The following is a 24,795-nucleotide window of genomic DNA, read 5'->3' as shown; positions in this document are numbered from 1 at the left end:
CAGCAGGAGTCTAGAACTGGATTGTGAACTGAACTATACGGTTCTTCTCCCGACTTTTTACAGATTCACCATGTGGCTGACTGTAGGTCACAGGACTCTCCTGTCTATTTCATCAGGCCGACAAAGTTAACATTTGTTGTCCACTTATCACATGCTACTCACTCACTCGGCGGTGACTTACCCGTGACACAACCCTGTGAGTGGGTCCTATCATTATGTCTACTTTACAGATGAAAACCTGAGACATAGGGAGGTTCGCCAATTTGCCCAAGGTCATCCAGTAGGTGACAAAGCTCAGATTTTAACTTGAGAAGTCAGATTCCAAGTCTGAGGTGCTGACCGCCATACTTTATTGCCTTCCTGACGCGGCAACTTGAAAATGCGCACGCTGGCCTCCTGACTCTGCAGCTTCATCACTACTCCATTTCGTTCACCCACTTACACAGAAGCGTCCCTGTCCATCTTTCAGAACTGCTCTGGCTCCGAGACTGTGAACTCTGTGCTTTCTCTGTCCATTACCTCCTCACCTTCCATGCCTCCTGGCCTAACTACTAAACGCGCTCAGCACCTTCACGGAGGCCCCCTGACCCTGCTCCCTCAGGGCCACTCGTGCCTCTTCTCCACTTCCCTTATTCTGTTGTCCCAGGAGGACTCTTCAAGGCTCCAGTCCACCTTGCATTTTTCTCCCTTTTCACTTCAGCCACTCTTTCTTCTGGAATATTCTTTCCACCATCCCTCCCCTCTGTTTAAGCTTCATTAAGCACTTTACCCAAACTTCGAGCCACTCTCTGAACACCACCTCGCCTCTCCACGGTCCCCAAATACTACCTGCTCCATAATGTTCTTCCTGGTCATTTCAAAAAGTCAGATGTAATCTCTCCCTCCTCAGTACTCCCAACACTTAGTTTGTAACACAAACATAGTGCTTATTTAGTCTACCTTATAATCCAGTAATATGTGAATTCCCTTGGCCTCCCTTTTGGTTTATAATCCTAATTTAGAAGATCTAGCCCGATGCCTCGTGCTGGACTGGGGTATGGAGCAAAGGGCTAGAATAGGGAACAAAGAACTTAACAACTGAAAAAAAAAATGTTTTATTTCGATCCTTAATTTTACTGGTAAGGACACTGAAGCCCAGTTTAAGAGACAAGTCGTACTGAGAGTGGGAGACAGAAACTCCGTTCCTTCCCTCCTTGAATGCATACCATGACTAAAATCGTATGTGCATGGGGCACAGCGCTAAGCACTAGGGATACAAAAGCAAGAGAGTTTACTAGTAAGAAAATCAGAGTCTACTGAGCAGAAAACAGGTTATTGCCATACAATGTGATGAGACAGTGTTGGTGGGATAAATATATAAATAAATGCATGAGGCAAAGAATTTACTATCTTTGTAATAATATTATGTGATCTTTCTAATAGTAAGTGTGAGGAAACATAATTTTTAATTCAGTTAATAAGATCCCATCCCAAGCAGTAGGAAGAAATGTCAAATCTGATTTGAACCAGACAAACTGATCTCTATCGGCTTGAAAAAGGGAGAGGACTATTGCAAATGGGGAGGTGATATTTTCCATCATATTCTGCTTTTCAGTTTTCCTCCCTTTGGTTTCTCCTGCTGCTCTGTGTTCAGGATTTAGCTCTGAACACTCACTGCCCTCCTGGGATAATTTCCGTCTTGTTTTTTAGCTGGCCGTATGTTCACGTCAACCAGACCAAACACTCTACGGACTTGGACTGGATGTACCCACTGCTCATTTTCTTTCTTTATCTCTAAACTTGAATGTTCTTCTTGTAATGTTAGCTCTTCTCACTCCCCTGAAAGTCAGCTTTTCTGACAGGTATGGTGCCTGCGTAATTTGGACGCCCGAGAGAGAGTGACAGGGTTTACGACAAGGGTATCTCCCAGACTTACGGCATGCCTCACCTGGAAAGCTCAGGTCTGCTCTACCCACAGTGCATCAGGAAGGACCTCCAGTTGGGTGGCGTGAGAGGGAGTTTTATTTGAAAGTGGTTCCAAAACCTGTATAGGAGATAAAGCGCGGAAATACGTTTTGGAAATTTCCATGACGGCTGCTTGGCCAAGATCTGTTTGGTACCTGGTACTGAGCCCTCCCCTAAGAGATGGGGCTTCTGTACTGTTTCGGTGCCTGGCATTTTCAGTGTGTTGAATGCGGACCCTTAAACCAGGACAACTGTGTCTTATTTTTATCTTATCGTGGCGGGCCTCGCTTTAAGGAATTCTCGTATGTGAAAATATAGATTAGTATTCTGTACACAAAAGGATTAGAACCCGGTACTAGTGAGGGTCCAGGTAACTGGGTCCTCTCCTACGTGTACCTGGGGAGATAAACTGGCTTCCCTGAACAAGTGGGCAGAGTGTGCCCAAAGCCTATGCACTGTGTGCTCGCCGGATCGTGCAGCTCCGCTCGTGGGAACGTGTCCTGAGGAAACCACCCTGACAAGAAACACCGACATGTTAACCCGCCACATCATCCAACAGCGAAAAGTTAGAAACAACTTACAGGTAGATCAAAGATTGTTCAGTAAACACGTAGGTACAAAGGGACACATGATATTAGGGGCGCCTGGGGGGCTCAGTCGGTTAAGCGTCCGACCCTTGATTTCTGCTCAGGTCATGATCTTACAGTCCGTGAGTTCAAGTCCCATATCGGGCTCTGCACTGACAGCGTGAGCCTACTTGGGATTCTCTCTCCCGCCCCCCCCCCCGGCCCCTCCCCCTTTCTCTCACGTGCTCTCTCTCTAATATAAATAAACATTTTTAAAAGTACATACAATATTACTGGATGTTTACAGAAAGCCCATGTGTAGGTGCTTATAAATGAAAAGGAAAGATTAACCAGATATAAACAGCTCTCTCTGAGGGGTGGAGACATTTGTGGTTTTAACTCTTTTTTGAATTTTGAAATACCTTTCCTCAAACTTTCTACAGTGGAGATATATTATCTTTACAACCAGTAAAATGTTCAATAAACTCATAAATCCCATTGGAAGAGAGACAAAGATAAACTGGGCTGTGACTGTTTCCCATGATTCATTAGGGGATCCTCTTACATTTATGACCTTCATTACCAAACAGCAGAACAAAATAGTCTTTAGCACCAATATCCTACAAGAGGAAACTATTTTCTTACGAAAATAACCTCTTGAATCTCCCCAAAAGTGGCTTCATTCCTGTGTTTCCAGAACAAGAAGTCAGGCATATGTTCTGTTCAAAATGAACAAAAGTCAAACATGTTTTACAGCCATTAAAAAGTTTGAGGTTCATGGGGCGCCTGGGTGGCGCAGTCGGTTAAGCGTCCGACTTCAGCCAGGTCACGATCTCACGGTCCGTGGGTTCGAGCCCCGCGTCGGGCTCTGGGCTGATGGCTCAGAGCCTGGAGCCTGTTTCTGATTCTGTGTCTCCCTCTCTCTCTGTCCCTCCCCCGTTCATGCTCTGTCTCTCTCTGTCCCAAAAATAAATAAACGTTGAAAAAAAAAAATTAAAAAAAAAAAAAAAAAAAAAAAGTTTGAGGTTCAGGACTCCCGGCCGGCTCGGTCGGTGGAGCACGCGACTCTTGATCTCGGGGTCATGAGTCTGAGCCCCACCTTGGGTGTAGAGATTACGTAAAACTAAAATCTTTAGATAAAAAATTGAGGCTGATCTGTGTGTGTCTCAACACGAGGGATGCCAAAGATAACACTGATGCGTAAAAAAAAAAATGCAAGCTACCAATCTTTCGTACTCAGATTATATTTAAAAAATAACGCAACAACAAACTTTTCCCTCCAACTGTATGGGACATCGTACCAGAGAAATGTTGACAGAAACAGGCCTGGGATGACTGATACGCACTGAACTTGAAGAGAGTTACCGAGAGAGCTCTGGTGAGTGGGCGGGGGGAGAGGCAGGAAACAGGGTTTTGCGGGATGGGTGGGGTGGTGTTATTTACTTTTTACTTCGCATGCTTCACCATTCTTTACATTTTCTAAAAATAATTTTAAAACGTTCAAAAGGAAATCGGTAAAAGAGAGACACACCTGTGCTGCGGGCTCAAGGCCGAGGCAGATGGTACATTTTGCTTACTTACAGTGAAATTCCTGCACTTTTCTGGTAATGATAAGTGGTAATGATAAGAAACGATTCTCCCTCTTGGTGATGCTTTGGCAAATGTAAATATGGCCAACGGGCCTTTCTGACGTCTCAGCTCAAATATTTCAAGTACAATCTTAAAGATGTACAGTTGTGTAACGGGAGACTTACATGGTTTTTGAAGTGGAGGGCGGGCAGACACTCAGTGGGCCATCCCCCCTAACCAAACCGTCCTCCAAATGCACGCTGGAGTTGAGCACAGGCCAAAACGTGATGTGGGAAAGGTCTGTCTTCAATGACCATGACTTTGTCACGTAAACACTGCCCCTCATTCTTGTCTTGGCAAACCCCCTCCTTCCCTCTCATAATGTCCTTTCATTTCTTGTACCAAGGAAATGTGGTTCAGTTCCAGAAAGGAACTGAAACACATCCGTGTGAAGGCATAAATGACTCTTTAAAATATTACTTTTGTAATCAGATTTGCTTTTTATAGGTTAACAAAGGAATGAAGCTCTAATGGTGGAATCTCGCACATCCACCAGAATATGGGGGCACAGTCAGTCCCTGACTCTGCTTATATATCCGCGGCGTCCTCCACGGTGGCCTCGCATGTGCCAGGCACTTTCCAACTTACAGGTGATGGTATATGTCAGGACTCCGTTGCAGCCGGGTTTGGAATCCTATATACAAGTCGTCCCAGAGAAGACCGTTCTTTACCACGTGTCTGATGACGTCAACCCGGCTCCGAATCTGAAACAGACATGGAACGAAGAGCAGGGGTGACCCAGCCAGCACCGAGTACCGACCCCTCATGTCCCTGGGAGAAGCAGCTGTCTGGGACGGCAGGGACCCGGGCAGTCAGGGAGAAACGCCGACTACAGTAGATGTCACAGGCCGGGGTGGGGGTGGGGGGTTGGTTGGAGAGAAGGGACCTGAGCTCGGCAGGAAGTGAGGGAAGGAAAACGGGAAAGGGATCTGGAGCTGGGGAAGCGAGCCTCGTGGCACAGTCACATCGCTGGCTCGAAATCCACGTTCCAGCGTGTGGAGTCAGCAACCGCTCTGTGCCTCAGTCTCCTCATCTACAGAACGCAGATGACGGAACCTTCCTCCGAGGGTGGCTGTGAGATTAATTGAGTCGATGCACATCCAGGACTCCCGCTGCACGGTAAGCTTTCCGCACAAGTGGGCGCTACAGTGTTATTCTCAAAGTGGCGCGTTCCAGTCTCCCGCCGGAACATTCTGCGGCACAGCCGAGCGTCCGGGTCTCCGGCCGTCTGCGGGTTTCGGGCCTGCCTCACAGCAAGACCACCTCAGGTAGGGGGTCAGGCCCTTCCCTTTCGAGAATCTCAACTCCCGACACGGAGGCTCGGGGGAGGCGTCAGAGGAGTTCAGGATTAGCAGACAAGCAGAGATGGTTTGGAGTGTCAGCCGAGGGCTTACTACTCAGGTGACCTTAACCTGGCTCAGCCTCAGTTTCCTCTCTTACAGGACCGTTGGGAGAAAAAACTGGTATCATTTATAAAAAGAAGTGTGCAAAGATCCGCGGTGGCTTCGACACGGCAGCCGCACCAGCGCTAAAGGTCACCAGGAGCTTTCTCGGTATCGGACGTCGGATTTGTCCCTGGGAAACAGCACACGGAAGCCACTAGACGCCAACTTCCAGAAATGACACGCCATTACGTGACGTAGGGTGATGAGATGGACACTGTGGTTTACTTGTCTCGCCTGCACCTTCCCTCCAAAAAGATGACATCCGCTGTGAGCGCGGACACAGCTCAGCGGCTCTGTTCTTCTGCCAGAAGATTTAGAAACGTGACTGCAGTTGGGCCAGGATGAGCCTGCCCCTCGTAAGACTGAGGTCTCGTTCCTCACACCGGGCAAGGAGATGGCCTTTCTAACCTTTCAATCTGGAGAAGAGCACACAGAAGACCGGGGGACACAACTGAGAAGGATTTGGGGTACAGATGGGAAGGTCCTGGTGACCGATGAGCTTTCGGGGTGAGGGAAAGGGTCACCGTGTCAAGCGTGGCTCATCGTCGGGGGTCAATGCTGCCAAAAATCCAGAAAAGAAGAAAAGAGCGGTTCTAGAGAAGGAAGAGGATGAGCTGGAATTTGAACAGGTTGAAAAGGAGGTGATGAGAATTTGGAGATGGGGTGGCGATATCGGGCGGGCCGCTGACTGGAAAGAATCTCAAGCCCGAGCGTGTTGTGGGGCAGGACATACAGATTTTGGACTCATTAGCGGAGATGCGGTACCAGCAGATGAGATCGCCCAGGAAGAGGCGCGGGAGGAAGAGTGATTTGAACACAGAACCCCGGGGGGGGGAAACAAGAACTTTAAGTGATGCCTGGAAGAATGCAGGAGAATAGTCGGGAAGCGAAAAAAACCCAGGGGTGGAGTCACAGGAATGGAGAAAGGACTTCAGTTTGAAAAGATGGACCGGTCACACGCAACAAACCACCTGTGTTCTGTGCACTCTCAGGCCCAACCAATGTGTTCACAACACACGTATACAGGTATCAGCTGTCACGGAACAGGAAACAAAGGGAGTCGTTGACCAGCAAGAGATTTCAACTAACTTCAATCTGGAACGTAGGCTGATGAGGGGCAACCAAAGACAGAGTCTGCGGAGTCCCAGAGCGCGTGGGGAGGGGCGTCCAGACGTGCAGGGGGCAGAGGTGGGTTCCAAGGGCGACGTGAGGACACACAGCATGACGTACATGCAACCGCTGACCTGTTCCTATGGCCCTACGCGCTGTTCTCACTGAATACCTTCAGACAGTTCTCTGAGTAAATGGAATGGATTCTGGCGGGAGCCCAAGGGGGTGGTTTCCTCGTGATGTCCCAAAGCCAGGAGCTCTACACTTTGGAACTTAGGGGAACCCCGACCTAACAGCTAGCTGCTCACCCCCATAACTTAAACTGGTGACCCCGGACCAAACAGCCTAGCTGGCGGGTCATAGAGCCCACGGTCCCTTTTTAAAAAACTGAGTTAGTTTTCTGCTCATTCGTTAATCTGGGTATTTCACATAAAAATCCAGGCTTCCGAGTTCTCTGGAATATTCCAATCAGCTGGGGCTCATCAGGCGCTGCCCCCTTCCACGTGATAGTCCCCACCCTGCTCTCCTGTTTCCAACCTGCCTTGAGCCAGCGGTGAGCACTATAGCATGTGATCCCTGCCTTTAGGTAAAGCCCGCCAATGACAAGTCCTATACAGACACAGAGAGCCCTACACCAGCTGGGGAAAGGTCTTGTCACTGGTAAATACAGATGAATCCCTTACTTCTTGAAAGTCACGTACAAAGGAAGAAAGATCAGCCTGTGGTAAGCAGCGGGGCACAGGGGGAGAGGCCAAAGGAGCAACGCCCTCCACGTCCACGCAAGGTGACCTGCTAACCAGCGGCGTGCGCTCGGCTAAACTGCCTTGCGACGCGAGGCAGGAAACTATGTAAAGCTCAGCTCCCACGCATCCCTTCTGTGGCAGTGACTTAAGCAGAAAGTGTAGAAGCAAAGAAGGTTGGGACCTGGCCGGGGTCTGGAGGCAGGTAAGGGACGTCGCAGGGTGACAGATCTGTAGAGACCCAGAGGAGCTCATCCAGATTGGAGCAGGAGGAGGTGGACTGCAGTGGCCATGCATCTAGGAGACACGGAGAGCTGGTGAGACAGAAGATATACTTATGAGCTTGAAAGGCAATTAATGGTTTAAAAGAAAAACAAAAACAAAAACAAAAACAGAAACGGGCAGCATGAGAGGACTCTAGGAGCGCTTCCAAGGGTAGGCATAAGCAAACCTCAGCATGAGAAAATCTCCCTAAGATCCTGGCAGATAAAAGCACCGAGAGCCACATCACAGAGCACCAGGCACGATGATGATGCACTTTCCGGTGCATTTGAATCTGCAGCAAGCGGTTGCTTGCTTGCTTTACCCAGCAGATGTGAAAAAGCGACTTTCCGTTAAATATTTTACATGAACTTGTTAATCTGAAAAGTCTGAAGATGTATCTCCTTGAAGGCGAACAGATACCTCAATGTACAGATTTTGTAAATTCAGAATCTGGGGAGCAACATAGTGGCTGAAGTCTAGAGCCTAGAGTCTAGCTAGACTCTAGAGCCAGACAGCGGAGGTCAGCCCTGTGCCCCACCGCTTGCCAGCTGGACAGCCTGCGGGCAAGTTCCTGACCGCCGGTATGGCGTTACCCTCATCCAGAAGTGGGGGATATAGTGATCTCTGTCCATAGGTTGTTGCCGAATAAATGACTTAATGTTTATAAAGTGCTTAGAGCTATGCGTTTGTTAAATAAAGCAATAAATGTAATAGATCCATTTTGCTTAAAATGGGTGCTTCAACACAGGGTTCTCCTCTATGTGAAAACCCAGTTTTTTTTAAAAGCCAGAAAGCAGGCAGTAAGTCATTGGTTGTACTGAAGTTTCGACCTAGGATTCTCTTCAATAGCAAGTACTTTACTAAACCTTAAAATACAAATCAAATTATTAAAAAGGCATTTAAGAACACATCTGTTATCCAAAGGTATGTTTAAACCACTACAATTAAAGTAGCGTGCGTTTATATGGCACAAGTAACAAGTTCAAGGGCAGACCGTATATCCTCCTAATTTCCCGAATGGTCGTTGTGTTTACATTCACATAGAATTTAAAATTACAGTGCATGCTCCTGTATATTATTAGTTATGTGACTACCACAAAGTGGTAGAGTGGGAATACGTCCCATGGAAAGAAAAAACCAAGGCTTGGACAGGTTAAATCACTTACTCAAAGCCTATAATCAGCAGGGAGGGGGCACCAGTCCTAAGCTTGAAGCGGTCTCCAAAGCAATAGCTCTTCCTTTCCATTATGGCGCCACAGGTCAGGGATTTGCTCCAAACTGGAGCTCAATCAAAGATGTGTTGATTTATGTTGACTTAATTCCTTTTGTAGGGATGCCCACTGGGTCCACTGGGGGGAAGGAGGCAGAGGTCTCGAGGCTTGCGGGTCTGATGATAGCTTAAGCGGGTCGGGTTTGGGCAGTAAGCACGTAGAGGAGCCAATCTTTGCAATGGACTCAAAAAGCAGCAAGTATGGACTTCAGTTAATAATTATGTTTCAACACTGCCTCATTAGTTGTGACAACTACCACAGTAAAGGAAGGTGCTAACGATCTTCTGTGCCATCCTCCCAAGCTTTTCCGTAAATCTAAAACGACTCTAAAATAAAAAGTGGATTTAGAAAGGAAGGAAGAAAAGTAGACAGGAAGGAGCAATTTGCTGCTTACTTCCTCATACGGGTGTTCCCGGCTTGGTCTTTCTTTTGGAAAGGATAAGTCTAGAAAGTCAACCAAATAGTCATATCCTCCAGGAAAAGGGCTGAAGTCCTCATCTGTTTCAATCATCTGTGCAAATGACAACATGGTAAAGGCAAGAAGCATATAAGTCTGGTGGTCAAAGTCTTCTAAAAATCCTAGACTGTGTAAGACCCAAACATCCTTAAATGATAGCAATGAATTGGAGTTCGTATATTCCCTCCCTCAATCTCTCTCTCTCGAACTGATAACATTCAAATCCTAGCCTTCTACACAAGCAGGCTTCTTCACATCACTAACTTCAATCAAATTTACAGAGAAGATTATCATCATCTTGAGTATTGTTAGTAATGAGACAGCAAACGCCATGATAAGTTTGTAGGCAAAGGAAGAAATAAAATGTGCAATGTTTCTCATCATTAAATAGCAGCAAAACAGCCATAGCTTCATGGAAAATTCCAAATATTTTCTCTTTTTCATACTGATTGTCCCACTGAAAGTAATCATTTAGACCAATGCTCTCCAGGTCTCTGGACTTCAAAGACAATTTCCTAAAAAATATTCGGGAGCTAATATAAACATTGATGTAGTGCCTTTGGATGACACAAAGGGTTGGGGGCACAGACCCCTTCCTGCTCCCACTCCTGTGCACCTGAAACGCCATGTATAACTTGACTCCCCCACAATATAATAGCATGTTGACTAGAAGCCTTACCGATAACATAAAACATAAACACATGTTTTTTATGTAATATGTATTGTATACTGCATTCTTACAATAGAGTAAGCTAGAGAAAAAGTGTTATTAAGAGGATCCTAAGAGGGGCACCTGGGTGGCTCAGTCATTTAAACGTCTGACTCTTGGTTCTGGCTCAGGTCATGATCTCGTGGTTCGTGAGTTCGAGCCCTACATCAGGCTCTGTGCTAACAGCGTGGAGCCTGCTTGGGATCCTCTCTTTCTCTCCCTCTCTCTGCCTCTCCCCTGCTGTCTCTCTCCAAATCAGTACACACTACATTGAAAAAAAGAAATTCATAGGAGAATTTACATATATACGGTATATTTACAGTCCTCAATTGTTAAAAAATCTGCTTCTAAGTGTCACTCAAGAGTCAACCGCATTTTATTTCCCAGTGAGGACTTACAAAAAGTCTTACATCTACTTTTATTTCATTAAGGAAAGAATGCTTTGACACCTCAAAAACAGAGAGGACCTAATCTTGGAATAATGACCATTCATCCCGAGAAAAGAAAGCTGACAACTTTGTAACCGTACTTGGAAGCATACTCAAACCTACTCACCACTGACCGGAGAAATCATTGTCATAGACTGGCACTGACCCCCAGGCCAGGTTTTAGGCATCATTGCCTTTAAGAACGGCAAGAATTGCCTGGTATTACTGTTCAGGGGTTGAAAGGTAAACCTGGGAATAGTCCTCGCTCTGAGGGGCCCCAGTCCTTGTCTCTAAGAGCGAATGCTGTCTATTGCCTGAGGTGCTGTCCCTAAACTTTGCACACTAAACAGAAGCTGGATAAAATACACATGTGAGTGGCTGGTTACTCCAGCCTCTGCAGTACTCCTGGCCCACTGTGGCTCCCTCTTTCTCTTGCACCTCCTACCTGTTAGTATTTACTTTGCTTTTGGAGACACTTTTAGCTTCGGTGGCCAGGTTATAACCCGAACCGCTTGGCTTGTGAGCCCTGTATGTACGTGCTGCAGCGAATATAAGTTTCAGACCTCCAGCCTAGATCTAGCACTTAACCTTGTGCTTAAACCTCATGGTTTGTGCAATCTGATTCTTACCACAGCTGCCGATAGGAGGCACCTGTTTCTATGTCACCCGGCTACAAGTCAGGTGGGTAGCACCTTCCAGCCCCACAGCGTAAAGAGCTGTTTCTGCCAATGCTAAACAAAACAGAACACCCACAAAACCCACAACAACAATCATGGGACAAGAATGCTCCCAAAGCAAAAGTGAGCTGGACCTGAGGGAACATGCCCTACATTTGGCGCTTAAGGCAGGCTTATTGAGAAATAAACTGGAATGCTCAGGGGGTTTCCTCTAGTTCCATAATACAAGAGCAAAGACAGACAACACTTATGGCGTACCCTGACCACCAGGTTGTAATCCTTAAATCCCGCCCAAGTGAAGTATTCTTTTATCCAGGATGAGTGAAGAAATATATCATCTCCTACAGCAGCATTCAAGATGTTCAAATAGGGTTCGAAGTCCCAGGAATCCTTGTAGATCTTGGTCCCCTCTGGAGGCTCTATGATGCCCTTGCTTAAAGACACAGAGGTGACAGTTAGTCGTATTGTGACAATGTGAATCCCCTGGCACTGATGACTATATTATGGTTATGCGGGACGTTAACGTTAGGGCAAGTCTGGGGACGGGACTATGGGAAAACTCCACATCTTTTGTAACTTTTCCCTAAATATTAAAAAAAGATCATAAGTTACATTAAAAATTAAAAAAAAAAACCCATTTTATTTGTTTATTTTTTAATGTTTACTTTTGAGGGAGACAGAGACAGAGTGTGAGCAGGCAAGGGGCAGAGAGAAAGGGAGACAGAATCCGGAACAGGCTCCGGGCCCCGAGCCGTCGGCACGGAGCCCGACGCGGGGCTCGAACTCACAAACCGTGAGATCATGACCTGAGCCGAAGTCGGACGCTCAACCGACCGCGCCACCCAGGCGCCCCAAGAGTGCCACACTTCTGGGGAGGCTCCCTCCTGCACACACTTGAGCGACGGCCCCAGACATCTGTTGCGTGTCCAGAAGGCACGTTACCCGAGGTGGCTGAGTACGTGTGACACTTTCGGATGCCTCTGCCTATCCAGGTGGAAAGTGGCCGCCTGAAGGAAATCACCGATGGCCACAGGGCCTCACCGCCCCGCAAGGTGGCTGCGAGGAGGCACCTAGTCAGAGCGTGCGTGTACAAAGGGGGGATTCCACAGGGAGAAAGAAGGGCACGAAGGTGAGAGAAGCCATAAACAAGGAAGGCAAAAGTGAGCCCTTCCAGATCAACAGTCAACCAGACAGGAGCCGTCAGAATGCCTGGATGATTCGGAAACGTCCCACAGAAGTTCCTCAGGAGACGTGTGAGGGGTGGGGCCTGAACCCCAGCCTGCACCGAGCTCCTGTGAATCGGCCAGTGTGGTGGGTTTCCAAGTCAGAATACATTTCAAGGTCAAAGTCCATGTCTGCGGGGAAAAAAAAAGGTTGGAAAACCACTGATCTGGGCCCTTTTGATCCAAGTAGCTAAACGATGGAAGTGTTGAATATAATGTCATATTTATGTTGCGGATGTCCGCTCACGGTCCCGCCCCCAGCCTCCGCGGAATGGAAGTGTGGGGGAAGCAGCAGCATGACTGGCACTTAGACGGGGCTCAACAAGTCTCTGTTGAGCGTCTCAGCGAGTTTAGCCTAGCTTCGAGAAACAGCCAGAATTTGGGGCCTCTGACACATGGTCCTCCCACTGTACTGATCAAACCACAGCTGAGACGGACAGATGGGCAATTTTATTCTGAAACCCGGTCAGCAATCTGGATAACCGAGTTCTCTGACCTCCCCAGAGCTCTGTCCATCCAGTGCGGAGAGGGAATCACCGCGTGAAACACGGAACCCTGAACCCTAGAAATGGAACGGGATGTGATGGGGGCAAGGGAAATCCAAGGAGGGAAACAGGCACCTGTCTACTAAATAGCTGGCAAGTCACTGTAGGTCTGTACGTACCACTTCTCAACACGATGCTTTGGTCCATCATTCTCCCAAAGCTACAGACGCGCTAGCTTCGGTGAGAAATTACTTAACAGAATCCCAAAGCTTCTACCTTGGAAGTCAATCTCAGAGCTACTTCTGCAACTCCTTGCCGGGTCTCGGCTTAAAGCCGCACTCATCTCAGGCCCCCCAGCTGCCTTCTCGACTGGAGCTATTCTCCCTGTAGCCTCTTCCCCAGTTCACGCTCCTCTGCAGGCTGAAATGGTTTCTCCAGAACATAACGCAGTGATGTGCCTGCTTTGCTGAGTAACTTTCTCAAGCGCTAGTTACTCCCAGGCAAGCTCCCTGCGTGGTTTCACGAGGCCTTTGTGACCCCGGCCCCCGCACGTGACGTCTGGCATTCCTGCTTCGTGAGGGAAGGACATTTTCACGGCTGTGTCTCTGTACCTAGTTGTACCTAGGCAGGCATACCAAAGGAGCTCAATAAATCGTTTCTGAATGAATGACATACACTTGCTCACCGGTTCAAAGTGTCTGCGCGCATCAAACTCGCAACACCATCGACCCCTCCCTTCGCCAGCACACGCCATTCCCTCTGGAATCTGGAATCTCTCCTTCCCTCTCTCCGTCCCTCTTATTCGCTCCCTCTCAATTACTCTACTGGTAATCCCTTCCCCTCTGAGACCTAGCTCAAATGCCAGAGATTTCAGATTGAGCTTTTCTTGACCACACTTCCTGTTCTCCCACCCCCTCCTCCCCTCACCAGGCAGAGTGAAGCACTTAGCCTTCCACGTCCCTCACACTCCGTGTCATTACTGAGAACCCAACAGCGCTATGCTCTTGTCACCCAGAATGTTTGGTAAGATGCAGTGATACAAATGCACATCCCCAGGCTCTACCTCGGATCCAGAGCCCCGGGGGGTGGGGCTCAGGAATCTGCATTTACCCAAGTTCCTCAAGGTTATTCTGTTTGCGAATTCCTGCTCCAGGATGCGCCCGGAGGACAGGACCCGGAAGATACGGAGCTCAGCAAACGCCAAATGACAAAGGCTCTCGAATGCCCTCTGATACCGGAATAATTAACAACTTCTCTTATCCTTGATCTGGAGAGTAAAAACTGCTTTTATCCTAGAAGCACTGGGGGGGATCTTAAAGAATCTGAAGCCAGAAGGAACAGGAAGGGTTTTGCATTTTGAAAAGTTTACTCTGGCAGCAATGTGGAGTGGGGGCTTATACACCTTTTGCCTACGGTCCCTGTAAGAATTAACATTGAATCATTATATCAGGACCCTGGGGGTCCACCAAGGGCACCTCTGACACGAAAGTTTCCTGAAATAATCATTCCCTTTATTATAGGCAAGGTACTCGGGTGTATTCTATTCTGTTCGATTTCATTTTTCAGAAATGCAGGTTGTAATGAATGTCATTGATTTTTATGACCCACCAAAAGCCACCGTGGATTTTGACCAGCAGATTGGAACTGGCTGGTATAGAGAACACAGACACAGGCAAGACAAGTCAGGGGCCACCGTGGGAATCGAGGCTAAAAATTATGAGAAGCTGAATGAAGGCCATGGTAGAAAAGGCTAGGGGCAAGTGATGGAGTTATGGGGGGCTTATGGAGGAGAAAGGACTGGCTTCAACAACCAGTTTCACACAGGAAGTCAGCAAAGGGTCAGAATCGCTAACCCCTGCCTTGGCAGGGGTGAGGCCGGGAGCAGGTGTGACCTTTTGGTTAACTGTGTGATTCGCTCTCTAACTCACCCCGTCAGTTTCTAAATTAGGGTGAGGAACTTATGGTTTCATTTGGCTCAAGACAAGTGTTTATAAAAACATAGGTCTGCGACATCGATGTTAACTTTTCTCGAATTGCACCCCCGATGCGAGGCTACTTGCTCAGATGTGCTCTGCGTGGGACAGGCGGTGGGGTAATGTTTATGCTGATATGAAAACCAGCTCTCGTGTCCGTTGCTTTTTACTTCTTTAAGGCAACTTCTTTTTGAGCCTATCAATGGTCCCTGATAGGAATAAAACACCCTCACCCTTCATCCTCAAATAAGGTTCTGAGATGAGGAAAACATTTGAGTATTTGTTACGTCGCATGAGAAACCTACGGGAAAACTCAATCTTCTCCCCCTTAGATCTGAAAGATACTTAATGGTTTATTTAAACAGTAAGACTTCCGTTTCTAAAGGTGACGTGTGGATCTGATTCCATGAGAATCTCAGCATGCCAGTCAACAAAGACTTAATATTCCTACAAACGAGGACCTGTCAAAAGGCCACAGGTATGCCCTTTATTTTCTCATAAAATTGAAAAACATTCGTAAACCATCCTTAAGACTCTATAAAGACTCAAACCAAACCTGTCTGTCGGGTCCTTTAGCATCCGACTCAGATCGAGAGTGGCTCCAGGCCGTGGGGTCCACGTTACCACATCAGAGTTTTTCTTGATAAGATTGCTGAGTTCATTTGGGTCATTTTTGATGTTTGTTTCCTTAATATACCTGTGAAAATAAGAGCATGCTTATGTAAGAAAACAATTAATTCTCAGATGCACAGTCTGAGTAGCACGATGCTAGAATTTTTTTGTCTCTTCATTCCCACTTAACCAATAACTTACCGCATGGAAAAATAAAGACTATACTTGGCCTAATGTCCCTAATTAGGGAAGAATTATTAGCCCAAGAAGTTGTACTTATACTTTGTCTTTAAGTATAATCATATGGTGATTGGATGTAAAAAGACCGACTATTTTTAACAGGTGGGAATAGCACACGCTTGTATTTGATATTAACTAAACGTACAGATGACGAAATATTATTCGATAGGAATAATACTAAGCACTGACCATGGGCTAGTCGACTTTACCTTCACAGCTCTAATGAGACAGCTACCATTCATGCTCTCACTGTAGAGAGAAGGGGACTAAGGTTTTGAAAGGCCAGGTGACTTGCCCGAGGTCACCCCCCTGGACGGCAGTGCCCACCCGGCTGTCCACCACATCGCACAGCCAGGAGGCCACAGGAAGGAGCTCCTCCCCCAGTTTGGGATCCAAGTCTGAAAAGTCACCACTTGTCATGTGCGGTTATACGCAAGAAGACGGCCATCTGCGAACCAGGAAGCCAGCCCTCACTCGACACTGAGTCTGCAACTTGATGTTGGACTTTCCAGCCTCCTGAGAAATGAACCTCGGTTGTAAAGCACACGTGCCTTCAGTCATAGCCCTTCCTGACACCTAGCTTCTCACTGTGCTACCGAGCCGAGCCGACCATCTCCCAAATTCAATTCCAAGCCACAATCTTTCTGGAAATCGCCATTTCAGGGTCATATGGGAAGGTGGTGGTGGGGCTGGGGCAGAGAAGGGGCGATCCAGAGAAAAAGGATTTGTCCCTGTGTTTCACCTGACACGGGTTATATAGACGGACATTTCTATTAAAGGGAATTTAACCTCCTTGAGCTACAACCCGCTCACCTAGACTGGATACAGAATTTTAGTCAGACAAATAAAAAACATATGTAAGCACCTGGATTTCTACAGCACCAGGGGACTTACATCACCTCATGACCCTGGAATCCATTTGGCAGATATGAGTGAAGACGTCACTCCACCCACAGATGCGAGTAGCTTTTCCCTTCCCACTGGCATTAATGAACCTCCAGCAGGGTAGAACTCACTTCGAAGCAGTTGCCACCATTCTGTCTTTTCTTACGACCTCTAGTCTCAAGATGGTTCACTGCCTGGTCTCTCTGCCTCCCATCTCGTCTCCAAACCACGATACTGTCAGATTACTCTTCCTAAAACACAATGTGTGGTGCTCACAAAATTCTGTCACTTCCTGATGCTTGCCTGTCTCCCTCTCTAAAATAATAATAAAATCAATACCGAGGTGCTGCCCTCTGAGGGGTACCGCGAGCGCTGAGAGCAACATTTGTCCATTACTCACACAGAGAAGAGTGGCTTGCCATTACTTTAAAAGGCAGCATTTTAAGTAGCCAAGTGTCCTGTAATCAAGTATGCACGACATCCGGTTCTTCTCCACGTTCTTGGAATTCAGTCTCCTTAACGTCTCTGGAATCTGAATTCCCTTCTCACTCCCTACTGTCACTCACCATCCCCGCCTAGATTATTGTCATGGTTCTCAAACTGGTCTCTAGGATCAGTATTGGCCTTTCCCTTCCCACCGCACAGACACATGACCTAACTCCCCCTCTGATCACATCGCTATTCCTCATCAGACTCTTTTATTGGGCTCCTCATGCCTTCAAGATAAAAATCCAACCCACTTGCTATGGAAGACACAAGGCTGTTCACTGTGTGGCTTCCTGGTTTCTCCCACCATGCCTCACGTAGCTTCCTTAGTCCCCTATACTGAGCTCTGTCATCTCAGCATCTTACTGTCTTTTCCGGTCAGTGTCTACTCCTACTTCGAAACTGACCCTCACCGTCTCACCCGGTACTCATTTTCTGACCCCCACTGCCTCCTAAACACACAGGTGTCCTACGCTTTTCGTGCTGTATCATGATGGTTTTTCTCTTCCAGGAGATGATCGCTCAGAACACGATCATTTATCTCTGCTTTTTCAGTACCTAGACCAGTGCTGCTCAGTAAATGATAAATGAATGCATAATGAACAGTACTGATCAAAGGAAATGACTTTTTAATCTTAGGTCAGTCTTTACAGAAAGATCAGGAAGATATGGGGTCGCTATATAATTCCACAAGAAGGTGGGAAGAATGGAAGCACATCTGCGATAGGATGTATTAAACACAGCAAATAGGATGTGATTAAACATGTGCCGATAGTTCCTCCAAGAACACGGAATGTTCAAGTGAGAACAGTCATGTTTTAATGATGACACAAATGAAGCCTAGAAAAGTCAAATGATTGCTTGTAACTAATGATAGAGGGAAGACCTACATTCCACGTGCATGATTTCTTCTATGGTGCTGTGCTGCCTGTAACGGAGGAGAAATCACGGCTGGTCCCTACGGGATTACTGTTATGAAAACTCATCTTGAGGACTGGTTTCTTTATTATCCAACAGATTTACAATAAATTTATAATTCTGTAATATCCAGCAAACTGGTACAATGACACACGCATTGCCTGTCTGCACACGTCTGTCTTTTGTTCACAGAATGCTCCCGGTAGGGAGGACAAAGAGGTTCGTCACAAAGCAGACGGTGCTCGTAGTTGCTCATGAAAACAATATTGCAGTGAGAGGCTGAGTCACTGCAGGTACTAAGGATAAAATAAGTTTTATATATAATTACAGAATCTTATAAAAGCAAAATTAATCTATAAGGTAGTAGCATTTAAAATAAAACTGTGCTTCCAATACGACAACATGAATAAGTTATATATATTGTTTTTCCAAGGGGTTATGGGTGCCATAAAACGTGCAACCTGGGGGTGCCTGGGTGGCTCAGTCAGTTAAGCGTCCGACTTCGGCTCAGGTCATGATCTCACGGTCCGTGAGTTCGAGCCCCGCGTCGGGCTCTGTGCTGACAGCTCAGAGCCTGGAGCCTGTTTCAGATTCTGTGTCTCCCTCTCTCTCTGCCCCTCCCCTGTTCATGCTCTGTCTCTCTCTGTCTCAAAAATAAATAAACATTAAAAACAATGTGCAACCTGACTGTATCACAAACATGACTCAAACAAATACGTGAGTTTTAACTACCACGGCTGAAGGTGTTGGGAATAACTATTTGCTTTGTTTGTTTTTTAATTAAAAAAAATCAATTTACATTCAGTATTTTTACTTTTTGAGAATGGCTCTGTGAATTTTAACACATGTACAGATGTGAGCAACCGCCACCGCAATCAGTGTACAGAGCGGTCCTATCACCCCTCGAAACTCTCTCGGGTTGCCCCGTTTCAGTCAAACGCTCCCCCCAGTCCAACCCCTGGCAACCGCTGATCTGTTCTCCACCCCTATGGTTCTGCCTTTTCCAGGATGCCTTAGCAACAGAATCATACAAGATGTCAACTTTTGAGACCCACTTTCTCCACTTAGCATGATGCTTTTGAGATTCATTCACGTTGTTGTGTGTTATCAGTCTTTACTTCGCAGTGTATTCCGTGATGTAGACATCGTGGTCTGTTGAGCCATTCACCTGCGAATGATATTTGAGTTGACTTCGTAATCATGAATAGAGCTGCTATTAATATCTGGGTACAGTTTGGGTGTGAATAAAGGTTTAATTTTTTTTTAGGCCAAATACCCAGGAATGGAATTTCTGGGTCACGTGATAAATGCATGTTGAAAGAAACAGCCAAACCGTTTTCCAGAAGGCTGGGCCAGTTGGACTTCCCAACAGCCATCTGTGAAAGCCCCGTTGCTCTGCATCCTTACCATAACTGGCTACTGTCAATTTTCAAAAGTTTGTTATTTCACTGTGGTTTTAACCTGTGTTTCCTAATGGCTAATGATACGAGCACATCATTTCTTATGCTGATCTGCTTCTATATATCTTCTTTGATGAAGTATCCGTTCAAATGTTGCGTCCACGGATTATTGTTTCCTGACATTGATTTCTGAGAGTTCATTATAGATTCTGGATACACGTTGTTAGTCAGATATTTGATTTGCAAATATTTACTCACGGTCTTTAGTGTATCTTTCACAGAGAAAGATTTTTTAATTTTGATGAAGTCCAAAATATTAAACTTTTCTCTATGGATTGTTTTTGGTGTTATATATAAGAAGTCTTTGCCTAACTCATGGTCGTGAAGATTTTCTCCTGCCTTTTCCTCTAAAAGTTGTATAGTTTTACATTTACGTTTAGGTCTACGATATCCTTTGACTTATTGTTTTGGTATACAATGTGGGGTCTTAACCGAGGTTCATTGTTTGCATGTCCATGTCCAACTGCTCTATTAATATTTACCGAAAAACTCTCTCTTTTCTGTTGAATTGTTTTTGCACCTTTGTCAAAAATCAACGGTTATATTTGTGTGGATCTATTTCTGGACTCTCTTCTCTGCTCCACTGATCCATGTGTTTATCCCTTCATCAGTCTCATGCTATCTTGGTTACTGTGGCTTTACAGCAAGTCTTAAAAGTGGGGAGCGTGAGCCCTCCAAATTTATTCTTTTTCAAAACTGTTTTGGCTGTTCTAGTTCCTTTGCTTTTCCTTATAAATTTTATAGTTAGCTTGTCTGTACGTACAAAAAATTCTGTCAGGATTTTGATGGGTACTGCACTGAACCTACAGATTCATTGAGAGATAATTAAATAGGGACTATAACAACACACTCAACCGATAAATCACAAAATTACAAGGTAAATGAGAAAATACTTAGTGATAAAATGAAAACAAAAATACAAAATACAAAACCCATGAAATGTAGTAAAGGCTGTGCCCAGAGGAAAATTGATAGCTCTAACATCTGTATTAAAAAAGAAGACCAGCAGAGAGAATCAATGAAACCAAAAGTTGGCTCTTTGAAAAGATCAAAAAAATTGACCAATCTTTATTAGACAAAGAATAAAAGAAGACACAGATAACTAAAATCATAAAGAGAAACACTACTACTGACCTTACAGAGAGAACTATAAGATAACACTACGAACAACTGAACACCAACAAATCAAATAACTTAGGTGAAATGGGAAAATTCCTAGGAACACACACAGTGTTTAAACCAACTCAAGAAGAAAATAGAAAACATCCTCATTCTCGAACTCTCCCCTAAACATAGAAAGAAACACTTCCTAATTCATTCTATGAGGTCAGTATTACCCTGATACCAAAGGCAGGTAGGTGACGGGATTAAACTTCCAGCTGTAACATAAGTAAGTCATGCAGATGAGAAGTATAGCATAGGCACTATAGTCACTAATATCATAATAATGTTTTATGGTGACAGATGGTAACTACATTTATCTTGGTGAGCAGTGAGTGATGTATATAGAATTATCAAATCACTATGTTGTACACCTGAAACTAATATGTCAACTTTTTCAAAAATAAAAAAAAGTTTTTAAAGATGTTACAACAAAAGAAAATTACAGACTGATATCCCTTATGAACACAGATGCAAAAGTCTTCAACAAAATACCAGCAAACAATATCCAACAGCATACTAAGTTGATTATACCCCATGACCAGGTAGGATTTATCACAGAAATGCAAGGGTGGTTCAACATAAGGCAATCAGTAAGGGTATTTCACCACATTAGTAGAATAAAGGAAAAAAGCACATAATCATCTCAATCAATGCAGAAAACGGATTTTACAAAATTCAATACCCTTTCGTGATAAAAAACACTCAGGAAACTAGGAATAAAAGCAAACCTCAACACGATAAATGGTATTTATGAAAAACCTATAGCTAACAACATGCTTAATGGTGAAAGAATGAAAGCTTTCCCCCTAAGAACAGGAACAAGACAAGGATGCTTGCTTTTACTACTGCTATTAAAAATAGTATTGTAAGTTCTAGTGAAAGAAATTAGTCAAGGAAAAGAAATAAAAGACGTCTAACTGGAAAAAAAAGAAGTAAAACTTTATTTGCAAATGACATGACCCTATATATAGAAAACCAAAGAATACACAAGAAAGCTAATAAAATTAATAAGAAAATTTAGTAAAGTTGCAAGGTAAGGGCACCTGGGTGGCTCAGTTGGTTGAGCAACCGACTTTGGCTCAGGTCATGATCTCACAGCTTGTGGGTTTGAGCCCTGTGTCAGACTCTGTGCTGACAGCTCAGAGCCTGGAGCCTGCTTCGGATTCTGTGTCTCCTTCTCTCTCTCTGCCCTTCCCCAATTTGTGCTCTCTCTGTCTCTCTCTCTCTCAAAAATAAATAAACAATAAAAAAAATTTTTTTAAGTTGCAAGGTATAAGGTCAACAAACAAAAATCAGTTATGCTTCTGTAAACCAGCAAAGAACAACCAAAAAAGGAAATTAAGAAAACAATTCCATTTACAATAACATCCCAAAGAATAAAATACCTGGGAATAAATTAATCAAAGGGGTAAAAGATTTGTACACTGAAAACTACAAAACACTGATGAAAGAAATTAAGAAGAACTCAGTAAAAGACCTCCTATATTCACAGATTTGAAGAGTTATTATTTTTAAGATATCAATACTCCTCAAAACAATCCTTTTTTTTACAGAAATGGGATAGTTGACTGGAATGGAACTGATTCTCAAATTCATGTGGAAATACAAGGGTCCCTGAATACCTGAAACAATTTTGGAAAAGACAAAGTTGGAGGACCAACACCTTGCTACAAAGCTAGAATAATCAAAACAGTGTGACACTGGCTTAAAAATAGACATATAGACCAATATAGTAGAATTAAGAGTCCAGAAATGAACATCGAATACATCTATGGGTAACTGATTTTTGACAAGGGTGCCCATATCTTTCAACACAGAGAGAACTGTCCAGAGACAACTGGATTTCCACAGGCAAAAAAGATTAATTCAGACCCTTACCTCACACCATATACAAAAATTGACTCAAAATTGATTAACAACCTAAATATAAAGGCTAAAAACCATCAAACTTTTCAAATAAAACATATGAATAAATTTCTGTGACCTTGGATTTGGCAATGTATTCTTAGATATGACACCAAAAGCATAAGCAATGAAAGAAAAATCAATAGATTTGATTTCATATTGATGAAGAACTTTGGTACATCAAAGGTTATTATCAAGAAAGTGAAAACAGAGTCTGTAGAGAGTGGAAGAAAATATCTGCAAATAACACACCTGATAAGGGATTAATACCCATATAATATTTAAACGCTCCTACAGTTCAATCATGATAGCCCAATTTAAAAATGAGCAAAATGTCATAGACTCTAAGTCTAAAGTTCTTTCTTGTCTAGCAAGAAAGCAGACACAGGATTAAAATGTGAGAGATGGCGGGGCGCCTGGGTGGCGCAGTCGGTTAAGCGTCCGACTTCAGCCAGGTCACGATCTCGCGGTCCGTGAGTTCGAGCCCCGCGTCGGGCTCTGGGCTGATGGCTCAGAGCCTGGAGCCTGTTTCAGATTCTGTGTCTCCCTCTCTCTCTGCCCCTCCCCCGTTCATGCTCTGTCTCTCTCTGTCCCAAAAATAAATAAAAAAAAATAAAATAAATAAAAAAAATAAATAAATAAAAAACGTAAAATGTGAGAGATGGCTAATGTCCAGGAAAAACCAAGAGCCCCAAATAAGGGTCCTTGTCCCATTTTTATTAGGATCAGAAGGCTTACAAACATGGTGATGGACGTGCACAAACAGACAATGAAACTGTGAACATTAACTCATGGGCATGAGGGAAAGGGGGTCTTGAAGATATTCAGGGTTTAGGGGTTTGGGTTAATACAAAACAAAATCCTGGCACCAGGTGGCTGGGTAGAAGGTTGCTTACAGGGGACATGAGACACCACCTCTGTTTATCTTAGCTAGCCTAGGGGATGAGACAGATAGGACACATGACCTCAGGGTTAACAAGGCACCTTTTCTTTTGTTAATCATCTCTGATCTGGGCAGCTTCACCGGCAGTGCAGCAGTCTATAGTCCTATTTACTTGTTTACCGAATTTGGTCCTTTCCTCCTCTGAAAGCAGCTTTCTGCTACGGCACTAAATTGGGGGGTGCTTTCACCCTGAATACCTAATCTTGCTTACCTCATATACCTTTGTATGGGGGCTTTTGCCCCCCTCTCTATTCTGGGGGCCTTTGCCCTCCTCTACTCTATGTTGGGGGCCTAATCTTGTTTACCCAGGCTTGGGTGTGAGCATCCTATGGCTTTGTAATTCTTTATGCCTATTAACCCATCAGTGCAGGCTCAAGGAATTCCTAAGCTTATTCCCCATAGCAAAGGGGTGCCTGGCTGGCTCAGTTGGTTAAGCTTCTGACTTTGGCTCAGGTCATGATCTCGCAGTTCAGAAGTTTGAGCCCCAGGTCGGGCTTTGTGCTGACAACTCAGAGCCTGGAGCCTGCTTCAGATTCTGTGTCTCCCTTTCTCTGCCCCTCCCCCACTCACACTTGCTTTCTCTCTCTCTCTCTCTCTCTCTCTCTCTCTCTCTCTCTCTCTCAGAAATAAACATTAAAAAATGAGCAAAGAACTTGAATAGATGTTTATGCAAAGAAAATATAGAAATAGTTAATAAGCACATGAAAAATGATCAACACTAGTCATTAGGGAAATGCAACACAAAGCTACAATGAGTTACCATTTTACACCTGCTAGAATAGATATAATCCAAAAAATGGAACTAAGTGTTGGCAAGTGGAGAAACTGGAACCCTTGCACCTTGCTGGTGAGAACATGAAATGTTGCAACCACTGTGGAAAATAGTTTGGGACTTTCTTTTTTGGCTTAAGTTTATTATTTTGAGAAAGGAGGGGAGGGGCAGAGATGGAGAGAGAATCCCAAGCAGGCTCCACTGATGGCACAGAGCCTAATGTGGGGCTCAATCCCACCAACCATGAGATCATGACCTGAGCTGAAATCAAGAGTGGGACGCTTAACCAACTAGCCACCAGGCATCCCCAGTTTGGTAGGTTCTTTAAAGTTAAACATAGAATTACCATAGGATCCAGCAATTTCAGTCCTAGGTATATATCCCAAAAAATTGAAAATAGGAACTCAGATACTTGTATACCACTGTTTGTTGAATCATTATTCACAATAGTCAAAAGTTGGACACAACTCACTTGTCCAACAGAAGAAT

At 44.9% G+C, this 24,795-nt stretch overlaps 1 protein-coding gene across 7 annotated transcripts in view; it reads right to left on the bottom strand.

The window, feature by feature from the left end:
• LOC122219490 (cytidine monophosphate-N-acetylneuraminic acid hydroxylase) overlaps window positions 1-24,795 on the bottom strand; it is a 337,267-nt gene that overhangs the window by 2,834 nt on the left and 309,638 nt on the right. For 6 of the 7 annotated variants that reach the window (XM_042937739.1, XM_042937737.1, XM_042937740.1 and 3 more), the window contains 5 exons: window positions 15,478-15,618; window positions 11,499-11,673; window positions 9,364-9,480; window positions 4,728-4,843; window positions 1,928-2,023 (listed from right to left, as the gene is read on the bottom strand). In XM_042937739.1, the coding sequence (XP_042793673.1) occupies window positions 1,948-2,023; window positions 4,728-4,843; window positions 9,364-9,480; window positions 11,499-11,673; window positions 15,478-15,618 (625 nt within the window). In that variant the 3' untranslated portion in view covers window positions 1,928-1,947. Of the gene's footprint in view, window positions 1-1,924; window positions 2,024-4,727; window positions 4,844-9,363; window positions 9,481-11,498; window positions 11,674-15,477; window positions 15,619-24,795 lie in introns of those variants that run through there. The other variant, XM_042937738.1, reaches the window with a different exon arrangement.

Source organism: Panthera leo, chromosome B2, assembly GCF_018350215.1.
Source record: "Panthera leo isolate Ple1 chromosome B2, P.leo_Ple1_pat1.1, whole genome shotgun sequence".
Classification (NCBI taxonomy): domain Eukaryota; kingdom Metazoa; phylum Chordata; class Mammalia; order Carnivora; family Felidae; genus Panthera; species Panthera leo.
Note: the sequence above shows the minus strand (reverse complement) of the source record. Positions and strands in the feature narration are given on the sequence as shown.